The following is an 18,899-nucleotide window of genomic DNA, read 5'->3' on the forward strand; positions in this document are numbered from 1 at the left end:
ATGTTGAACATTTGGTGGGTCACATAAAGTGCATCCAAAATGTAGGAGAAATTTGGATAGAATGTACCAAAATACGTGCGCCGCCCGGGAATCGAACCCGGGTCGCAAGAATGGGAATCTTGCATGATACCACTACACCAACGGCGCGTTGCAACGCTTGAGAGAAGCTGCATCTATACATTTGTAAAGTGTCATGCTCTTTTTTCTTAAAACATCAGTCTTTTCTGCGGGCTCTCGGGCGCACCAGCTGCCCCAGCCTGCGGGTGGATGGGTTAGGTCAAATACTGTTCAGATGTCCTTTAGTTCACATGCAGCATTCCATCACAATGTTTTGCATAATCAAATAGGACATCATCACTTTTCTTAATCATAATTTATTTAAACATACACTACCGTTCAAAAGTTTGGGGTCACTTAGAAATTCATTGTTGTCGAAAGAAAATCATTTTTTTTGTCCATTAAAATAACATCAAATTGATCAGAAATACATTGTAGACATTGCTAATGTTGTAAATGGCTATTGTAGCTGGAAACCGCTGATTTTTTATGGAATATCTACATAGGCGTACAGAGGCACATTATTACATTTACATTACATTTTAGTCATTTAGCAGACGCTCTTATCCAGAGCGACTTACAGTTAGTGAATACATATTACTTTTTGCAAACGCCATGCTCTATCAACTGAGCTACATCCCTGCCGGCCATTCCCTCCCCTACCCTGGACAACGCTAGGCCAATTGTGCGCTGCCCATGAGTCTCCCGGTCGCGGCCGGCTGCGACAGAGCCTGGATACGAACCAGGATCTCTGCCTTAGACCACTGCGCCACTCAGGAGGACCTATTATCAGCAACCATCAGTCCTGTGTTCCAATGGCACGTTGTGTTTACTAATCCAAGTTTATCATTTTAAAAGGCTAATTGATCATTAGAAAACCCTTTTGCAATTATGTTAGCACAGCTGAAAACTGTTGTGCTGATTAAAGAAGCAATAAAACTGGCCTTGAGACTAGTTGAGTATCTGGAGCATCAGCAATTGTGGGTTCAATTACAGGCTCAAAATGGCCAGAAACAAAGAACTTTCTTCTGAAACTCGTCAGTCTATTCTAGTTCTGAGAAATGAAGGCTATTCCATGCGAGAAATTGCCAAGAAACTGAAGATCTCGTACAACGCTGTGTACTACTCCCTTCACAGAACAGCGCAAACTGGCTCTAACCAGAATAGAAAGAGGAGTGGGAGGCCCCGGTGCACAACTGAGCAAGAGGACAAATACATTAGTGTCTAGTTTGAGTAACAGACGCCTCACAGGTCCTCAACTGGCAGCTTAATTAAATAGTACCCGCAAAACACCAGTCTCAACGTCAACAGTGAAGAGGCGACTCCGGGATGCTGATCTTCTAGGCAGAGTTGCAAAGAAAAAGCCATATCTCAGACTGGCCAATGAAAGATTAAGATGGGCAAAAGAACACAGACACTGGACAGAGGAAGATTGGAAAAAAGTGTTATGGACAGACGAGTCGAAGTTTGAGGTGTTCGGATCACAAAGAAGAACATTTGTGAGACGCAGACCAAATGAAAAGATGCTGGAGGAGTGCTTGATGCCATCTGTCAAGCATGGTGGAGGCAATATGATGGTCTGGGGGTGCTTTTGGCGGTGGTAAAGTGGGAGATTTGTACAGAGTAAAAGGGATCTTGAAGATGGAAGGCTATCACTCCATTTTGCAATGCCATGCCATACCCTGTGGACGGCGCTTGATTGGAACCAATTTCCTCCTACAACAGGACAATGACCCAAAGCACAGCTCCAAACTATGCAAGAACTATTTAGGGAAGAAGCAGTCAGCTGGTATTCTGTCTTTAATGGAGTGGCCAGCACAGTCACCGGATCTCAACCCTATTGAGCTGTTGTGGGAGCAGCTTGACCATATGGTACGTAAGAAGTGCCCATCAAGCCAATCCAACTTGTGGATTGGCTATATATATGCGAGAAAAAAAAACATATGGGGGATTGGAAGTGATGCAGACAATTACATTGATGGAATTACAATCTATCTGCAATATTAAAGCTGATCTACCCCCTAAAAAAATAAATAATAATAATAATAATAATAATCAGACCACGGCCAAATACATATACTTGAAAGACCTTGATTTAGCTTGTAGTTTGCACTTTTGGGACTATTACATTGGTTCCATTGTACTTAATCAATACACCCCCAGTGTAAAGTACCCTGGTTACATTGTACTAAATACATTGTGCCTTATTGGACTATAGCAGTTCCACCTGTTCGGGCTGGGGGAGCAGGATGTTTCTGAGGAAAATGTATTTTGCCTGGCTCCAGGTGCCGTCGATAATGATGATGATGATGATGTTTCCCACTGCCCTGCCTCCATCCTGTACCCTGCCCTGAACTTAGTCGCTGTCACTAGCCAGCTACCATCCGGTTACTCAACCCTGCATCTTAGAGGCTGCTGCCATATGTACATAGACATGGAATCACTGGTCACTTTAATAAAGGAACACTGGTCACATAATGTTTACATACTGTTTTACTCATTTCATATGTATAAACTGTATTCTATTCAATGCCACTCTGACATTGCTCGTCCTAATATTTATATATTTCTTAATTCCATTCGTTTACTTTTAGATATGTGTGTATTGTTGTGAATTGTTAGATACTACTGCACTGTTTCAGCTAGGAACATAAGCATTTTGCTACACCCGCAATAACATCTTCTAAATATGTGTATGCAAACCAATAACATTTGATTTGAAATCAGTGTGCAGATAAAGGAAATGAGACAAGGATACAGTACTGTCACAGAGTTTTCAAACCCTCCTTTGTACTGTACTATTTGAGAAGTAGCCTACCCCTGGTCTCGCAAGGGAATCCTTCCAAATCTCATCTTGTTAGAAGCAGCAGAATAGCAAAGACAGACAGTACAGTTTGAAAACTCTGAGTGTGAGAATAGTTTGTGGTGAGAATGAATATCCTCCTGTGGCTAGTTAACCGTAAATATTGAACTGTGATAACAAGCTTGAGTCAAGAAAACACAAACTCCCAGCCTCCCACTGAACTTACCAACATCTAGCCAGCAGATCCGACCTGCTTGCTGACAGCTGCACTAGGGTCAGACAGGCTCCCTGTGTAGATTAAGACACCGGGGAGCCAGGGTGAGATATGTCTCAGGAAATGTACCTCAATCCAAAGAGGAGAAATGTGTTGTACTCCGAATTGTCCCATTATCCCAACTGTTACACGAGAAGATTGAATGACTGTTAGTTTTTAAGTGAACTGCCACAGCAGTAGCCACAGCAGTCATTATGGAATGGCACGTCACGTTGAACAACAAAGGTGCTGATTGGCTGACACTGCCATTCCAAAATGGGAATTCTTCATCATCTTGCTAGGTAGTTCTGGCTAGTATCAACAACGGCTTTCTACAAAATAGCAAAATTAGCGCAATTAGCTTGGAATCTAGACCATAAGCAATACGCACGGATATGCATCGCTAAACAACGCTACTGCCACCTTCTGGTTTGGAGTATTTTAAGGTCTTTGCGGTGTGAACACAAAAGAGATTGACTGCCGACACTCTGTTCAGAGGTGCTAAGTACTGTCGGCAGGCAAACGTTTGACAAACCTATCAGGTGTGTCTGAGCTATTACAGCGACTCAGTGTCAAGATGGGGGTTGTCAGGCTCAAGGCCAGTGACAATTATTTATAAGTAGAGGCAAGGGGTGGACTTTAGATCCCCCCTCACACACACACACGCACACGCACGCACACACTCCCTTCCTATAAGGTCAATGTATACAAGAGGCGACTCTTTTGACAAACCCTGCCTTTCCAATTTTCCCTCCACTTCTCTGTGATTCATGCCTCCTATTCAGTGAGATGCAGTCAGGGTGCCTACCCTGAGATAATCTAATAAAAAGCTGTTATTAAAAGCCAAATAAAAAACAACATTATATAAAGAATTGTCATTAATTTTGGTTGTCTAATGTTTTTTCGCAACGATTCGGGTGGTTTTTATGCTCAAAATCTCAAAATGTGCTAAAACTGCATCAAAACCTCAGGAAACCGCCAGGGTATTCATTGTTTATGGGCAGGGTCACTACAGAACTCGATGCTTTGCCTAGGTTCATTCATTGCATTGAGCTGATTTCATATTTTGCGCATGCGTATTGCCTAAACATGTTGTGTGGGTAAGCCTGGGGTAAGGTCTGTACATTTGGGTGTGTCTACATAATTTGGCGCTCACTTCCCTTGAACTGAACGAAGCTATCTAGCTAGCAAAAACAATTTGACAAATGGACACTATACTGCACCTCAAACAATTTTCCAAGTTGGATTTCCAAGTAAAACTTGGTACAATTCAGAGAGGTAGACCAACACCTGAACTTCCTGACCTACATCAGAGGAAAGGACAGAAAATCATCCAATCGAATGCACCACACTCGGCCTGACAGACTCAGCAACCCGGAGAAGATAGCTGATCAGAGATGAGAGGAATGTTTTACAACATTTTGGACAATTTCAGTGTTCAAATGTAAGCCAGGTTTGATCATTATGTCATCCTTGGTCCTACAACACTGTCACTGAGAGGTTCACACTGAAGGACAAACGAATGGACTTCATTTACAAGTAAAAGTAGGCCAAAATGCATTTTCCTTTGCAATTTGCGGGTTAGGCTACTGTTGAATGAACATGAGAATAGACAACATCCCTTTGAATGCATTTGATTTATCAAGTTAGAATTCTGTTTTGATGAGACACTTTTATGACGTTTTGAACTGCATTTTTTCAGTCATTTCGATTGTTGACATGGAAATGTAGTTAGAACCTTATTATATATGTGTGTGTATTAATATTTCACATAATAATATTATTATGTGTGTGTCTGATTGTGTGTGCTGCTTACGGTGCATTGGAAGAAGCTTTGGAGTTTGCGTTGCAAACTATTAGGATGAAATGTGTCCATATATTGGTCTTTTAGTGTCACGCTGAAGGATGCTACATTGGTCTATGGTTGAGCTGAGGTAAGTAGTGTGTCATTTTGTCGGATGATATGAAATATGCCGCCATCGGAGGCTATCGCTTGTTTATCTTGGCTACATTGGTATTTACATTTGGTGAAAATTGTTTGTCAATTTCAGTTAATAGCTTACGTCACTCTGGTTGTTGGAGCAATCTGTTGTATGGTGAACTTTTTAGCTAGTGCCACTGACCTCACTGCACATCACTGCTCCTGTTTCTCAAACACACACACACACACACACACACAAAGCTATATCTCAACCAGCTACCATCCATCAACACAGAGTCCCGTGTAGCTCAGTTGGTAGAGCATGGCGTTTGCAACGCCAGGGTTGTGGGTTCGTTTCCCACGGGGGACCAGTCTGCTAAATGACTAAAATGTATATTCCTCTCTCTTAGGCACAAAAGGAGAGGAATACAGCTAGCACTTTATTTTACAGTACAGAAATTATCAGGTATTTACTTAGACATTACATGATAAAATGGTAATAACCTAACAATTACCTATAAATTACTGCTCAATGGAGAATCTCCATTGAAAGTGCTTTATGTCCAGGAGTAGGCTTTATCTGGCCCCAAAAGGGGCCCAAAAAGTGCTATTGATTTAAAATGAAAAAAACTAACACTTATACATAACAATACCCAGAAAAAAGGTGAAATTCTGTAATTTTTGCGTCAATTCATAATTTGACCTCTCCATTCGAAATTGCTGCGGCATGTTGCCAATAAGACTAAAACAACAGTTTATTTTTCCCCTGAACAAGGCTAAAGGATGATGCATCTGCTGCTAACTTTTGCTGGTTCAGTCACTGTGACAGGCACTAGGGCAGTAGCAGGAGGAGGGGTCTGGCTAGCTCCTGTTGTACTGTAGCTGATGCAGTCTCACTGCTGCCCCCTCCTTTCTCTGGTTCAACCTCTGGCTTAGCTGACTCAGCTGGTTCAGTCTCTCCTTTCTCTGGTTCTGTTTTACTCTCCTCTCCTGTCAATACCGGGTCCGTCTCTGGTTTGGGGCTGTCACTCTCCTCAGCCTGACGGACAACACACCACCAGAGGAGGGTGGAGATCAAACAATGGAACACACTGAGTCCTCCCATCCCACCAGACCTGATCAGACTGACCCTCCTAGGGCTCTGGTGGCAAAGCAGCCCAGACAAGGAGCCACCAGCGACATGGACTACTTTGAGTTGTTTACTCTGATAGACGAACCTGCTCCAAGAGGCCCCACCACGAGGAGGAGGAGGAGACAGACGGTGGAGAAGAGAACCAGCAGCTGAGTGAGGAGTGAGGAGCCGGAACAACGCCAAGATGCCGCACCTGTGACCGAAGACCAGGGAGGCATCTGACACCGCCTAGTATATAGGTCCTGGATGGCAGGAAGCTTGGCCCCAGTGATGTACTAGGCCGTACGCACTACACTCTGTAGCGCCTTATGGTCAGATGCCGAGCAGTTGCCATACCAGGCAGTGATGCAACCGGTCAGGATGCTCTTGATGGTGCAGCTGTAGAAGGTTTTGAGGATCTGGGGACCCATGCCAAATCTTTTCAGTCTCCTGAGGTGGAAAAGGTGTTGTCGTGCCCTCTTCACAACTGTCTTGGTGTGTTTGAACCATGATAGTTAGTTGGTGATGTGGACACCAAGGAACTTGAAACTCTCGACCCGCTCCACTACAGCTCCGTCGATGTTAATGGGGGCCTGTTCGGCCCTCCTTTTCCTGTAGTCCACGATCAGCTCCTTTGTCTTGCTCACATTGAGGGAGAGGTTGTTGTACTAGCACCACACTGCCAGGTCTCCTACCTCCTCCCTATAGGCTGTCTCATCGTTGTCGGTGATCAGGCCTACCACTGTTGTGTCGTCAGCAAACTTAATGATGATGTTCGAGGCATGCTTGGCCACGCAGTCGTGGATGAAGAGGGAGTATAGGAGGGGACTAAGCACGCACCCCTGAGGGGCCCCCGTGTTGAGGATCAGCGTGGCAGATGTGTTGTTACCTACCCTTACCACCTGGGGGCGGCCCGTCAGGAAGTCCAGGATCCAGTTGCAGAGGGAGGTGTTTAGTCCCAGGATCCTTAGCTTAGTGATTGAGGGCACTATGGTGTTGAACGCTGAGCTGTAGTCAATGAATAGCATTCTCACGTAGGTGTTCCTCTTGTCCAGGTAGGAAAGGGCAGTGTGGAGTGCAATAGAGATTGCATCATCTGTGGATCTGTTGGGGCGGTATGCAAATTGGAGTGGGTCTAGGGTTTCTGGGATAATGGTGTTGATGTGAGCCATGACCAGCCTTTCAAAGCACTTCATGGCTACAGACGTCAGTGCTATGGGTCGGCAGTCATTTAGGCAGGTTATCTTAGTGTCCTTGGGTACGGCGACTATGGTGGTCTGCTTGAAACATGTTGGTATTACAGACTCAGTCAGGGACATGTTGAAAATGTCAGTGAAGACACTTGCCAGTTGGTCAGCACATGCTCGGAGTACACGTCCTGGTAATCCGTCTGGCCCTGCGGCCTTGTGAATGTTGACCTGCTTAAAAGTCTTACTCACATCGGCTACGGAGAGCGTGATCACATAGTCATCCGGAGCAGCTGGTGCTCTCATGCGTGCTTCAGTGTTGCTTGCCTCGAAGCGAGCATAGAAGTGGTTTAGCTCGTCTGGTAGGCTTGTGTTACTTTGCAGCTCGCAGCTGTGCTTCCCTTTGTAGTCTGTAATAGTTTTTAAGCCCTGCCACATCCAACGAGTATCAGAGCCGGTGTAGTACAATTCAATCTTAGTCCTGTATTGACTTTTTGCCTGTTTGATGGTTCGTCGGAGGGCATAGCGGGATTTCTTATAAGCGTCCGGTTTAGAGTCCCGCTCCTTGAAAGCGGCAGCTCTACCCTTTGGCTCAGTGTGGATGTTGCCTGTAATCCATGGCTTCTGGTTGGGGTATGGACGTACAGTCACTGTGGGGACGACGTCATCGATGCACTTATTGATGAAGCCAGTGACTGATGTGGTGTACTCTTCAATGCTATCTGAAGAATCCCAGAACATGTTCCAGTCTATGCTAGCAAAACAGTCCTGTAGCTTAGCATCTGCGTCATCTGACCATTTTTTTATTAACCGAGTCACTGGTGCTTCCTGCTTTAGTTTTTGCTTATAAGCAGGAATCAGGAGGATAGAGTTATGGTCAGATTTGCCAAATGGAGGGTGAGGGAGAGCTTTGTATGCATCTCTGTGTGTGGAGTAAAGGTGGTCTAGAGTTTTTTTTTTCTCTGGTTGCACATTTAACATGCTGGTAGAAATGAGGTAGAACAGATTTAAGTTTCCCTGCATTAAAGTCCCCGGCCACTAGGAGCGCTGCCTCGGGATGAGTGTTTTCCTGTTTAGTTATGGCCTTATACAGCTCATTGAGTGCAATCTTAATGCCAGCATTGGTTTGTGTTGGTAAATAGACAGCTATGAAAAATATAGATGAAAACTCTCTTGGTAAATAGTGTGGTCTACAGCTTATCATAACATTTGCAACATTGTTTCAATATTCAAATTCGATATCCAGCTGTTGCATAGTAATGAACATGACGGAGTGTTTCACCGGCTTCTCTGGCATTATCAGTTAATTATCGACCCTCTGCAGAGCAACATTGATGGCATTTAAGTGATAATGCCCGAGAAGCCGGTGTTTGGAGGATATATTGGCATGGGTGTTGTTAGGCTAGAGGGTTGCTACCCAAACCGTCTGGTCATTTGATATATAATTTCAGTTGCCAGAGACGCAACCCAGTCGTTAAGTCTTTTTGTTCTGTATCTATGGACAGTTGTTCGTTCTAAATGTTCTATTGCCATCCTGGCTGGCAACGTTCTTATCCCTTGCTTGCTAGCTAGCCAACTACGGCTAACTTACAGTCACATCAAAAACAGTGCAGCCAGAATAACAACAAAGTAGCTGCATTTGCATTTGTTTAAGCTGTTTTCTAGTGACATTTATTTGGACACATCCATAACAATGAGCTAATGAATGCGCTTTCGCCTGGCATAGAAAATGTGCTCTCTCATCAGGAAACTGTTGTTCAGAGGAGCTAGCCAACAACACAGCTAACAGAATCACTTCAATCTGAAGCTGAATTTAATTTAGTTTGACCTATTTTCTATTGACATTTCTTTGTATATATCCATAAAAATGATGCCAGCTGATTCATGATTTCAACTGGCTGAGAAAAGCTGTCTGCCTGTCTGTCTCGTCCCGACTCCCGACACGTTCATTACTATGGGACAGCTGGAGATCGAATTTCAATATTGAAACAATGTTGCAAATGTCGGAGAGACAGACAGCAAGGTTTATACAAATCTCTGCTGTTGAAAACCAAATGCTAGTCTAAAAGAAATGGGAGATAATGTCTAGATGCTTTTTATAGTGGAGATCAAGTTTATAGATTGCCTGGCCGGGTTGATGAGACAGTGGATTGCGCAGTCAGATGGAACAGTGTAAATAGACATTTCAACGTCATAGCTTTAGCTGGTGGTAAATTGTAGAATAGACAACGGCTGGAATGCGGCTTTAACCAATCAGCATCCAGGATTAGACCCACCCGTTGTATAATCCAAGTTAGAGAATTTGCTGAGAGAGTTCGTGCTCAGCATAATCTTGAAATAGAAAGAACAGCATCCAGCGTTTCAAAATGTGTCATCCCTTCTTGACACGGTATAGGACCAATTATTTTTGCCAGGTCTAAAAATAATACTTGTCACCAGCCTATATCCAATGCCAACAACAAGAGTAGATAAGAAGGATTGACATTGAGTAGAGTGTCATTTAGCAATGCATAATTAACAAGGGAGCATCATATATTTTCTCCATGTGAACAGTCCAGCACCATGGACAGCAACAGTGGTCATAGCATATTTCTCTCTCTCTCTCTCTCTCTCTCTCTCTCTCTCTCTCTCTCCTCAGTGCCAAACCAGAGTAGAGAGAGCCTGTACACATCAGAAGCCAATCATAATTCAATCAATATATTTCACATTAAAATCAGGGTCTTCTTTCTGCCTACAGTGTCTCTCTCAGTCTTGGTGAGAATGTCAAAGTGTCACCTGCTAATGTCCGTCTCCTTTGCAATGTGATACTGGACAGGGCACACGAGACTCAAGGAGGAGGGTAGGGGTTGCTGCTGAACCACACGACAGAGTTTATTTCTCAGTCTCCTAATGCAACCCTTAACACCGTACACACAGGTCAAGGATCAGATTACTGTCCTAAAAAACTTAACCATTAGGGGAGGAAACACAAAACTTAACTTAAATCAGTGTCTAGGGGTAACTTCATCCTACCCCTTTACAACCCCTGTGGGTTATGGTTGTAATACTCTCAGTCATCTTAGAGCCTCCAGTTGAGGGAATGTGGGGAAAGGGAATGTGAAGCATTCTGTGATGGTTTCACCAACTGGGGTTAGTTAGGGTTGTATATTAAATGACGTCTTGTGGAGCACATTTGACAAGGCCTCACGTGGTGGTGATGGTGGCTAAAAACAGACAGGCACCTCTGGCCTGGCCTGATACGTTCTGGAAACGTGACAGTAGATCAGTTTTGACTTCTGAGAGGAAACAGGAGAGGAGGAGGTATCTAAATTGTATAGTCAGAAGAAACCTACAGTGCATTTGGAAAGTATTCAGACCCCTTGACTTTTTCCACATTTTGTTACGTTACAGCCTTATTCTAAAATTGATTAAATTGTTTTTTCCCCCCTCATCAATCTACACACAATACCCCATAATGACAAATCAAAATCAAAATGTGCACCTTTATATACTTTATTCCATAAGTATTCAGACCCTTTACTCAGTACTTTGTTGAAGCACCTTTGGCAGCGTTTACAGCCTAGAGTCTTCTTGGGTATGACGCTACAAACTTGGCACACCTATATTTGGGGAGTTTCTCCCATTCTTCTCTGCAGATCCTTTCAAGCTTTGTCAGGTTGGATAGGGAGAGCCGCTGCACAGCTATTTTCAGGTCTCTCTAGAGATGTTCGATCAGGTTCAAGTCCGGTCTCTGGCTGGGCCACTCAAGGACATTCAGAGACTTGTCCCGAAGCCATTCCTGCATTGTCTTAGCTGTGTGCTTATGGTCCTGTTGGAAGGTGAACCTTCAACCCAGTCTGAGGTCCTGAGCACTCTGGAGCAGGTTTTCATCAAGGATCTCTTTGTACTTTGCTCCGTTCATCTTTCCTTCGATCCTGACTAGTCTCCCAGTCCCTGCCGCTGTAAAACATCCCCACAGCATGATGCTGCCACCACCATGCTTCACCGTAGGGATGATGCCAGGTTTCCTCCAGACGTGACGCTTGGCATTCAGGCCAAAGAGTTCAATCTTGGTTTCATCAGACCAGAGAATCTTGTTTCTCATGGTCAGAGAGTCTTTAGGTGCCTTTTGGCAAACTCCAAGTATACTGTCATGTGCCTTTTACTGAGGAGTGGCTTCTGTCTGGCCACTCTACCATAAATGCCTGATTGGTGGAGTGCTGCAGAGATTATTGTCCTTCTGGAAGGTTCTCCCATCTGCACAGAGGAACTCTGGAGCTCTGTCAGAGTGACCGTCGGGTTCTTGGTCCCCTCCCTGACCAAGGCCCTTCTCCCCCGATTGCTCAGTTTGGCCGGGCAGCCAGCTCTAGGAAGAGTCTTGGTGGTTCCAAAATTCTTCCATTTAAGAATGATGGAGGCCACTGTGTTCTTGTGGACCTTCAATCCTGCAGACATTTTTTGGTACCCTTCCCCAGATATGTGCCTCGACACAATCCTGTCTCGGAGCTCTACAGACAATTCCTTCGACCTCATGGAAAAAGTCAAGGGGTCTGAATACTTTCCGAAGGCACTGTATATATAGGAATATACAGGTAACTGCCTAAATAAAGGACACATCAACATAAAGTGTCTTAATAGGGCGTTGGGCCACCACGAGCCAGAACAGCTTCAATGCACCTTGGCATAGATTCTACAAGTGTCTGGAATTGTATCGGAGGGATGTGACACCATCCTTCCACGAGAAATTCCATAATTTGGTGTTTCTCAGGCGCCAGTTGGGTTGAGATCTGGTGACTGAGACGGCCATGGCATATGTTTTACATCGTTTTCATACTCATCAAACCATTCAGTGACCACTCGTGCCCTGTGGATGGGGGCATTGTAATCCAATGGTGGCATAGCATTGGTAGCCAAAATAATGGCCTGCCCAGCATTTTTATGCATGACCCTAAGCATGATTGGATGTTAATTGCTTAATTAACTCAGGAACCACACCTGTGTGGAAGCACCTGCTTTCAATATACTTTGTATTCCTCATTTACACAAGTGTTTCCCTTATTTTGGCAGTTGCTTGTATATAGCCACGTTCCCTGCTCACTCTCTTCTCAGGTGGTAAATCAGATGTGAGATGAGGATTTAAGGGACAGGGCAGGAGAATGTTATGTTTCAGTGAAATTCCATTCGGACAAGGGCACCCCCAAAATCTGTGATTTATTTGAAGCAATGAACAGCCCAGGACAACTTGATAACAGACTGGCCACATTAAACAGACGTTTTCTAGTTTATGTACATTTTTGTACGATATGTTACGTAATGTAATGTAAAGTAACATAACATATTGTCGCTGTCGGATGAAAACCTCATCTCCAAAACAGAACATTTCAGGAAATTGAAAAAACTACCATATTTTCCCATTAACAAATATACAATTATGAAACTTCAGAAACTATTTGAAATACATTGTCTTTGTCCTAGAGCATTGAAATGTTCAGAGTACAGTGAGCTGAGTTATTGCTTTTAATACATGTAAAACAAAAACAAAAATGTCAAACAGAGACGATTAATGGAGAGATTAAAATGTACGTCCCAAATGCTATGAATTGACCTGAGTCCAAGTTCAGTAACAGTGATTGACAATTAGATCTAGTAATCTGATAATACTGAAAACACATCTGATAACAGACAGCCATATTGCATGCAAGAAGGATCCTATTGACGCCAAAGAGAGCATGGCAAGCATATAACAATACCTTAACATATGGGCCCTGGTCAAAACTAAAGTCCTTAACATATGGGCCCTGGTCAAAACTAAAGTCCTTAACATATGGGCCCTGGTCAAAACTAAAGTCCTTAACATATGGGCCCTGGTCAAAACTAAAGTCCAATATGCCACTGTTGTCTGGTTAAAAAGAAAACAAGCTGAAGGGTGGGAGCCTGATTTCAATAACAGTAAATAGTTACACTGTAGTGGCCACATTTGCCACTGTCATCCAATGTCCACAAGGTGGCCACCATCTATTGCACAATAATCTAACTGGAACAAATTTTACATTTACATTTACGTCATTTAGCAGACGCTCTTATCACAAATCAATGATGTAAATACACTGCATCCATTATCATTCTGTGTATGTTTTTAATTTTTATAAGGTAACAAAAAAAAGTAGTAGAGTAGTAATAGTGTAGTAATATGGCGGCTATCCATAAAGTGGACCTCTGGGTGAATCATCCATGTAGAATCATAATACTTAATCTAAGGAATCATGTCAGAGATATGTGCAGTGTGCTGAATTAGTGGATGCTTTTGAAAGGTCATATACATACATGTCCGCATTCTCATCCAATCCATGGTCACAAAACATACCGCAATGAAAGACTTAAACGTAATATTGCATTACATGTTTATTGCAGGTTTATTTTAGGGCCCATAATAAACTGTAGGTTGCAACCACTGAGGTATAATAAGAACTATTCCTCAATTGCTAAACGGAAATGACGGAACTATTTTATTGCGTCAGATTTCGAAGGATACGGTGACGTTGTACAGAGGGGCGGCGTGATGACGTAGAGCCAATTTAATGCTTTCAGTGAACAGATTGGTTGAGAGAGGTGATGAATGGGATGATTGGAGAGATCAGACACTACACAGACAGACGGCTGGAGAACAAGGGGGGCGTTCGATGGAGCAAAGACAGGCCGTGATTTGACATTTGAAATCCCTGTCTGATGAATAATATCCACAAATTGGCTATTTTTCTTATTTGAACTTAATTCAGCATAGCATTTCATATTCGACCGGATTTGACCAGGCATTGAAGATGCCGGTAGCTGGTTTGGTCTGATCTGGTACTAGAGGAGATGATGGAGCCTTGAGAATGTACCAAGTCTTTCCGCGAAAACAGATGGGAGATGAAGCCTACTCGACATAAAAATTGATATTTTCCCCTGTAGCTAAAATTAGTTTATTATTGCTGCAGACGTATGTTAGTGCCATGTAATAATGCGTTTTGATAAACTGTAGTAGGATAGCTGCTAGAGGAATTTTGATGGCACTTACGACGCCAGGGATTGAGCAACGAGTACATTTTGGAATTTTGAACAGTCGGGCCTTTCAAAGTGAGAAGCAAGAATGAACGTTCAGCATTTTTCTCGCCCGAGGATAACTGCGGTGCACGCAGCTGGTCACATTTTGAGAGCGGTGTCATCTTTGAAGAGTAGCGAAATACAAGTCAACGGAGAGGAGCGCCGTGCCGAGCTGTAATAGTAATACCCAAATCCGTCTAGAACCAAGTGGATATTTTAAGCATTTTTAGCAGACAAGAGAAGATGGTTTGCTGCCAATATCAATGCAAGCAGTCCGTATTTTTCCTGCCTTTTTAAGTGTAGAAGGAGCTCGCTCAACATTGGAATTAACAACCGTCGGTCATGTATGTGTGCCTCGGTAGCCAACGTTAGCTTAGCTGCTATATCCGTGCTTTAGCTTCTCATTGAGCATGATTGAAGCGTGCGTTTCATTTAGCTAACGTCAACACCAATGTCTTCGGTCATCATGAATGCACCGAAACGTTTGTTTGAGTGAACTTTAAACCAACACCCCATAGCGTAGAACAGACTAGCAAGCCATGTCGGCGTGAAGGGAACCGCTCTGACTATCTAGAATATCCTGTCAAGCCACAGCCGTCAACAGCGCTGTGAAGAGCTGCTTATTGGAGAGGAAAAACACATTACCTAGATTGTTCACTCTGCCTTTGGAGCCCTGCGCCCACGGACTGAATCCCTTCCCTTCGATTAAACAACCAAGCAAAATGGGGTACGTATCGCGCAATGTAGTGCCATTTAGTCTGTACTAATCTTCCCTGACAAGAATGGTGTTCATGGGGGTGTAATGATTTCTAGGAAGCCTGCTTTGTTTCAAGATATAAGTGGGGGTAGAAGGTTGACAGCAACAATACGCTGTTTGGCGACATGATTTACCTGAAGTTGGCTTGCCTTGCTTTGACAGCCTCACCTTCAGCCCACGGCCTGAGCTTTAGATCATTTCCATGTAAAAGGACCCATGATATGAGCACCAACATGTGAAGTTGATAGGAGCATATCGAATTTGGTGTCAAATGAAAGAGTCTATATTTTTGGATGGCATAGAGAAATTGTTAAACCATTTTCTATCTTTTAAAAAATGTGGCAGTGGTAATGGGTTTTATTTCTGGTCAAACCGATAGAAATATGGAAATAGGGCCTGTTCTGCCACCCCCCAAAACAATTCTGACTGAGTTATGAGTAAATGTAAATGTTATGAGATCGTAAGTCAATACAAACAATGTAGTAAAACAAACATCTACTATATTTTAGTTTCTGATGGGGTAAGACCGTTGCTCATGAGGCATTTTTAAATTGCATTCTTCAAGAATCAATATATTAAATGAAAAGTCCAAACATTGATGTACCAATCCCAGATTGCCCCTTTAATGGATTGAATTAAGTTAATGAATTATTAAATCTGATGTCAACCAGATGTCATCAAACAGGCACCAACAAACATCAACAAAACAATATCACCACAAACTCTCTCTCTCTCTCTCTCACACACACAATGTGTGATTGACTATAGGAAATACATAAGGTTATCCTATAAAGTGCCTAAACGTATCTCATACTTATGACTTAGTATCTCATTATTATGACTAACAGTGCCTTCAGAAAGTATTAATTCACCTTGACTTATTCCCCAAAAATGGTTACAGCCTGAATTCAGAAGTGATTAAATTAGATTTTTTTTCACACCCATCTACACACAATACCCCATAATAATATAGAATAATATACACTGAACAAAAATAGAAATGCAACATGTAAAATGTTGGTCCCATGTTTCATGAGCTGAAAAATTCCTCTCAAATTTTGTGCACAAATTTGTTTACATCCCTATTAGTCAGCATTTCTCCTTTGCCAAGATAATCCATCCACCTAACAGGTGTGGAATATCAAGAAGCCGATTAAACAGCGTAATCATTACACAGGTGCACCTTGTGCTGGGGACAATAAAAGGCCACTTTAAAATGTGCCGTTTTGTCACACAACACAATGCCACAGATGTCTCAAGTTGAGGGAGCGTGCAATTGGCATGCTGACTGCAGGAATGTCCACCAGAGCTGTTTCCAGATAATTGAATGTTAATTTCTCAACCATAAGCTGCCTCCAATGTCGTTTTAGAGAATTTGGCAGTACGTCCAACCGCAGACCACGTGTGACCATGCCAGCCCAGGACCCCCACATCCAGATTCTTCACCTGCGGGATCGGGGGCGGGGGGTGGGCTGCTGAGGTGTATTTCTGGCTGTAATAAAGCCCTTTTGTGGGGAAAAACTTTTTCTGATTGGCTAGGTCTGGTTGCCAAGCGAGTGGGCCTATGCCCTCCCAGGCCCACCCATGGCTGCACCCCATAGATTAGGGCCTAAGGAATTTATTTCAATTGACTGATTTCCTTATATGAACTGCAACTCAGTAAAATCTTTGAAATTGTTGCATTTATATTTTTGTTCAGTAGATGGCATTTAGCAGACACTTTTATCCAAATCAACTTAGTCATGCGAGCATAATTTTTTTTTAACGTATGGATGGTCCCAGGAATTTAACTCACAATCTTAGCATTGCAAGAACCATGCTCTACCAACTGAACCATACAAGGCCACATACAGTGCCTTCGGAAAGTATTCAGACCACTTCACTTTTCCAACCACGGCTTCTTGGTCACCTCCCTGACCAAGGCCCTTCTCACCCGATTGCACAGTTTGGCTGGGCGGCCAGCTCTAGGAAGAGTCTTGGTGGTTCCAAACTTCTTCCATTTAAGAATGATGGAGGCCACTGTGTTCAGTGCTACAGAATTTTTTTGGTACCCTTGCCCAGATATGTGCCTCGACACAATCCTGTTTCGGAGCTCTACTGACAATTCCTTCGACCTCTTGGTTTTTGCTCAGACATGCGCTGTCAACTGTGGGACCTTATATAGACAGGTGTGTGCCTTTCCAAATCATGTCCCATCAATTGAATTTACCACAGGTGGACTCCAATCAAGTTGGAGATACATCTCAAGGATGATCAATGGAAACAGAATACTTATGTAAATAAGGGTATTGGGTGTAGATTGAGGAAAAACATTTATTTAATCAATTTTAGAATAAGGCTGTAATGTAACAAAATGTGGAAAAAGTCAAGGGGTCTGAATACTTTCCGAATGCTCTGTATGTCATAAGAATGAATTACTATTTCATAATAATTACTAACTATCTCATAACCCATAGTAGATAAAAAATAAAAATAAAAAATGTTGGCGGGAATGGGCTTCCATATGGAAAAGGGGTCTTTGAAAACATTTGCCAGAAAAGGTCTTAAAATGTATTAGAAATACACTACAGGTCAAAAGTTTTAGAACACGTACTCATTCAAGGAGTTTTCTTTATTTGTATTATTTTCTACATTGTAGAATAATAGTGAAGACATCAAAACTATGAAATAACACATGGAATCATGTAGTAACCAAAAAAGTGTTAAACAAATCAAAATATATTTGAGATTCTTCAAATAGCCACCCTTTGCCTTGACAGCTTTGCACACTCTTGGCATTCTCTCAACCAGCTTCATGAGGTAGTCACCTGGAATGCATTTCAATTAACAGGTGTGCCAAGATAATTTGTGGAATTTGTGGAATTTCTTTCCTCCTTAATGCGTTTGAGCTAATCAGTTGTGTTGTGACAAGGTAGAGGGATATACAGAAGATGGCTCTATTTGGTAAAAAAACAAGTCCATATTATGGCGAGAACAGCTCAAATAAGCAAAGAGAAACGACAGTCCTTAACTACTTGAAGACATGAAGGTCAGTCAATACAGAACATTTGAAGACATGAAGGTCAGACAATACAGAACAAGTGCAGTCGCAAAAACCATCAAGCGCTATGATGAAACTGGCTCTCATGAGGACCGCCACAGGAATGGAAGACCCAGAGTTACCTTTGCTGCAGAGGATAAGTTCATTAGAGTTACCAGCCACAGAAATTGCAGCCCAAATAAATGCTTCACAGATTTCCAGTAAGATACACATCTCAACATCAACTGTTCAGAGGAGACTGTGAATCAGGCCTTCATGGTCCAATTGCTGCAAAGTACAGCGAGGTAAGCTAAGCTAGCTTTGCTATGGAGAGAACGACGATTTGAAGTTGAGGACTTCTCGCCTCCAGACTGATTCCCCATCTCAAGATGGCCAACTAATTCAGTTCTATTTGTAGGCTAAAGCCTGCGCTGACATTGTGTTTAGCCAAGCTGACAGCAGCTAGCCAGCCTTGCTTGGTGATGGCTGCAGCTGGCTATCCTATCAAGCTGATATTTCTCTGTCAAATCATTTATGGCAAGATCGCAAGAGCCAGTATCTGCAATGTGTTTCATAAGATACTCGTTCTACAAAGCCTTGCTATGAAAGTAGCTTGCAACTTAGTTTCAATGTTTCATCAGGTCATGTAAATACATGCTACTGTGGAAACGGTATCAGCTGTGAGTTGAATGCTCGGTTTTATCAGCTCAGCTGTCCTAGGACACAATA

At 42.8% G+C, this 18,899-nt stretch overlaps 1 protein-coding gene and 1 non-coding gene across 3 annotated transcripts in view; one reads left to right on the forward strand and one right to left on the reverse strand.

Annotated features, from left to right (window-relative positions):
• Positions 1-76: 76 nt before the first annotated feature.
• Positions 77-147, reverse strand: trnag-ccc. The gene has a single exon. It is a non-coding gene; the product is annotated as a tRNA-Gly (tRNA).
• Positions 148-13,961: 13,814 nt separating this feature from the next.
• The window catches only part of LOC121541553 (homer protein homolog 1-like), a 65,729-nt gene continuing 60,791 nt past the window's right edge, over positions 13,962-18,899 (forward strand). For both annotated transcript variants that reach the window (XM_041850632.2, XM_041850633.2), the window contains exon 1: positions 13,962-15,121. In XM_041850632.2, coding sequence (XP_041706566.1) covers positions 15,117-15,121 — 5 coding nt within the window. In that variant the 5' untranslated portion in view covers positions 13,962-15,116. The remainder of the gene's footprint in view (positions 15,122-18,899) is intronic.

This window comes from Coregonus clupeaformis, chromosome 27 (assembly GCF_020615455.1).
Source record: "Coregonus clupeaformis isolate EN_2021a chromosome 27, ASM2061545v1, whole genome shotgun sequence".
NCBI classification, from domain to species: Eukaryota; Metazoa; Chordata; class Actinopteri; order Salmoniformes; family Salmonidae; genus Coregonus; species Coregonus clupeaformis.